Raw genomic sequence first — 2963 nt, 5'->3', positions numbered from 1 at the left:
TCTCTTCTGTATATCTAATGGGACTGTGGTTAATTATTTGGTGTGGACAGCATACCTCAGCTAAAGGCACCTTGAGCAGAAATCATTATTTGACTTAAAGCACTGACAGTGTACCACGAGCATGTTTCAACTCATATCCCAAATATAACACCTACTCTAATTTTTGTCACAGGATAATTCCCATGTATTGGGACCCTAACCCTATAATGTGATAATTCCCAAGGGTTGTCTTGTAAACAATAGTACATGGCACTGAAAACAACTTGGTATTAACACCGGCAGGAATATGAATGGCTTCAAATAGATGTACTTGGTATTAACACCGGCAGGAATATGAATGGCTTCAAATACTTGTTGGCATACTGTGTGGTGGTTCCTTGATTAAATCAAATATTAGAAATTAAACAGCATGGACAAAACATGCACATCAATGTTATACTTTTGTAAGTATAATTACAGTAATTAATCAGTGATAGCAATACAAATCTCAACAAATCCATTTCCAGCGTAGTCTGATCTGCATGTTCTTTCAGTGCACTTTTTCAAAGTCAATGTTAACATTACATGGCTCTGGAATATATATATATATATATATATACATATACTGTATATATATATTATATATGGATTCTCATTACATTGGGGCTAATATACGGAATCCCTGGTGAAGCCTTTTGGCAAAGTAACATCATCCAAGTGACTGACAAACAGAGTTATTATTCCATCATAAACCTTAACATAATATCCCTTTTTAAACAAGAATGGAAGCATTCAGAGAATGCAAACCTCCGCCTTGTGACCTTGACCTTTGACCTTGACATCTGAAAATCTAATCAATTATTGCCATTATATTACCCAATCTCCCCACAAAGTTTGATGGAAATCGGTCCATGGGTTTCTGCGTAATCCTGCTGACAAACAGACAAACAAACATACAGGGGCGAAAACATAACCTCCTTGGCGGATGTAATGAGATCTTCAATACGCTCTGGAGCCCTGTAGGCATCATGGTCTTTATGGATGGTGAGTCTTTGCTTGACCAGAACAAATGAATCATATGAAGTGAAGTATTTTTTGATTGCAACCATGTGGGAATGTTGTGGAAATGTTGTGGGAAAGTTGTGGGAATGTTGTGGGTCCCAGGGCATTAGGAGTAGAAGGTGAGGACACTCTGGTGGTTGCCGCGCACCAGGAGAATAGGAGGCACGTCTTTGGACAGTGTGTCCAACCAGCACATGTAGAGAGCACTGGACACCGTCCCTTTCCTGGCTAGAGGCATGCTCCTGCAGGAGGGGGATGAGGAGAGGGAGAGGGAGAAGAATAAGAAGAGGGAGAGGAAGAGGGTGAGGAAGATGGAGACGGAGAGGAAGAGAGATCAGAATGGTTGTGGTGTAGGTATGAGTTAAAGTGATGTCATAAGATGATGTCATAATGTACATGAGGCTCTACTGCACTTACATCACAATGAGGTTGGCTATGCTGGAATGTTCCTTCAACAGTTCATTCAGTCTGATCTGCCTGTTTGTCTGGGGGACAAGAAGAAGCACAATGACTATTCATAAAGTTCAAAGTTCAAAGTACTTTATTTCTCATTGTCACAAAGACAACGAGACAGTAGAGGCAGCAACAGAAAGCTAAAAACGTAGGATGCTGTGGACATAATCTGCCACAGCTAAATAATACAAAATAACAATTGATAAATAGATTAATAAATATCTCTGAGTACATCTAAAAAAGCAATATACAGTATATCTATACATTGAGGTGCATCAACAGGTGCCGGGTAGAGTGTTAGAGTGCAGTCCATGGGGGGCGGGGCGGGCTGAGCCGCTCAGTACTATAATGAGAATGGACTTCTGTTTAACACTGTGAAGTATTATCTCTCACCTCCTTCATAGTGACACAAATAGAGGTCCGTAAAATGTTAGCGAATAAGGAGGTGAGAACATTTGGTATTTCAGCAGTTATAAAACAGAGGCTGTATCTCAGACATGTGGGGAATTGACAGAACATTGACTGTTCATGCAATCAATTCAATAGATGTATGTGATAGTTCATATACATTTACATTTGCTAGTTTATATAGATATAAAGTGATTGTATCATACCATCATTCATCTGATACAACACAGATACATTCACCTCACCATAGAGAGTACTGGACTAGAGAGGACTTTCACTTTCACTTTCACACACAGGGACTTTATGATAACCGTGATACTGTCATGATTTTGTTGTCATGCTATTTAAATTATGCCCATAATGACATTGGGGAACATCACTTTACATTACTCTACATTAAATCTAAGGTTTATATAGGCTAGACCTTTCGACATTGGGTAACATTTCTATACATTAAATCTAATGTGTAGCTTCTTGTCATTGGGTAACATTACTTTACATTAAATCAAATGTGTATATAGGCTAGCTTCTTGTCATTGGGTAACATTACTTTACATCAAATATAATGTTTATATAGGCTAGACCTCAATGATCACTGTGATTAACTCTGGGTTTGACTCAGTGGTCTGTGGGTGGTAATGGCTGATCACTGTGAGGTACTCTGGGTTTGACTCAGTGGTCTGTGGGAGGTAATGGCTCCTCTGGGTTTGACTCAGTGGTCTGTGGGTGGTAATGGCTGAAAACTGTGAGGTGCTCTGGGTTTGACTCAGTGGTCTGTGGGTGGAAATGGGTGATCACTGTGAGGTGCTCTGGGTTTGACTCAGTGGTCTGTGGGTGGTAATGGGTGATCACTGTGAGATGCTCTGGGTTTGACTCAGTGGTCTGTGGGTGGTAATGGCTGCTCTGGGTTTGACTCAGTGGTCTGTGGGTGGTAATGGCTGCTCTGGGTTTGACTCAGTGGTCTGTGGGTGGTAATGGCTGCTCTGGGTTTGACTCAGTGGTCTGTGGGTGGTAATGGCTGCTCTGGGTTTGACTCAGTGGTCTGTGGGTGGTAATGGCTG

At 40.9% G+C, this 2963-nt stretch overlaps 1 protein-coding gene across 1 annotated transcript in view; it reads right to left on the bottom strand.

Annotated features, from left to right (window-relative positions):
• Positions 1-596: 596 nt before the first annotated feature.
• Positions 597-2963, bottom strand: part of LOC308376437 (solute carrier family 12 member 2) — a 22999-nt gene continuing 20632 nt past the window's right edge. Inside the window, exons 25-26 of the mRNA XM_080852757.1 lie at positions 1459-1526; positions 597-1283 (exon numbers count right to left, since the gene is read on the bottom strand). Coding sequence (XP_080708883.1) covers positions 1148-1283; positions 1459-1526 — 204 coding nt within the window. The 3' untranslated portion in view covers positions 597-1147. The remainder of the gene's footprint in view (positions 1284-1458; positions 1527-2963) is intronic.

The sequence above is a fragment of the Sprattus sprattus genome (genome assembly GCF_963457725.1).
Source record: "Sprattus sprattus genome assembly, chromosome: 15".
In the NCBI taxonomy this organism is placed as follows: Eukaryota; Metazoa; Chordata; class Actinopteri; order Clupeiformes; family Clupeidae; genus Sprattus; species Sprattus sprattus.
Note: the sequence above shows the minus strand (reverse complement) of the source record. Positions and strands in the feature narration are given on the sequence as shown.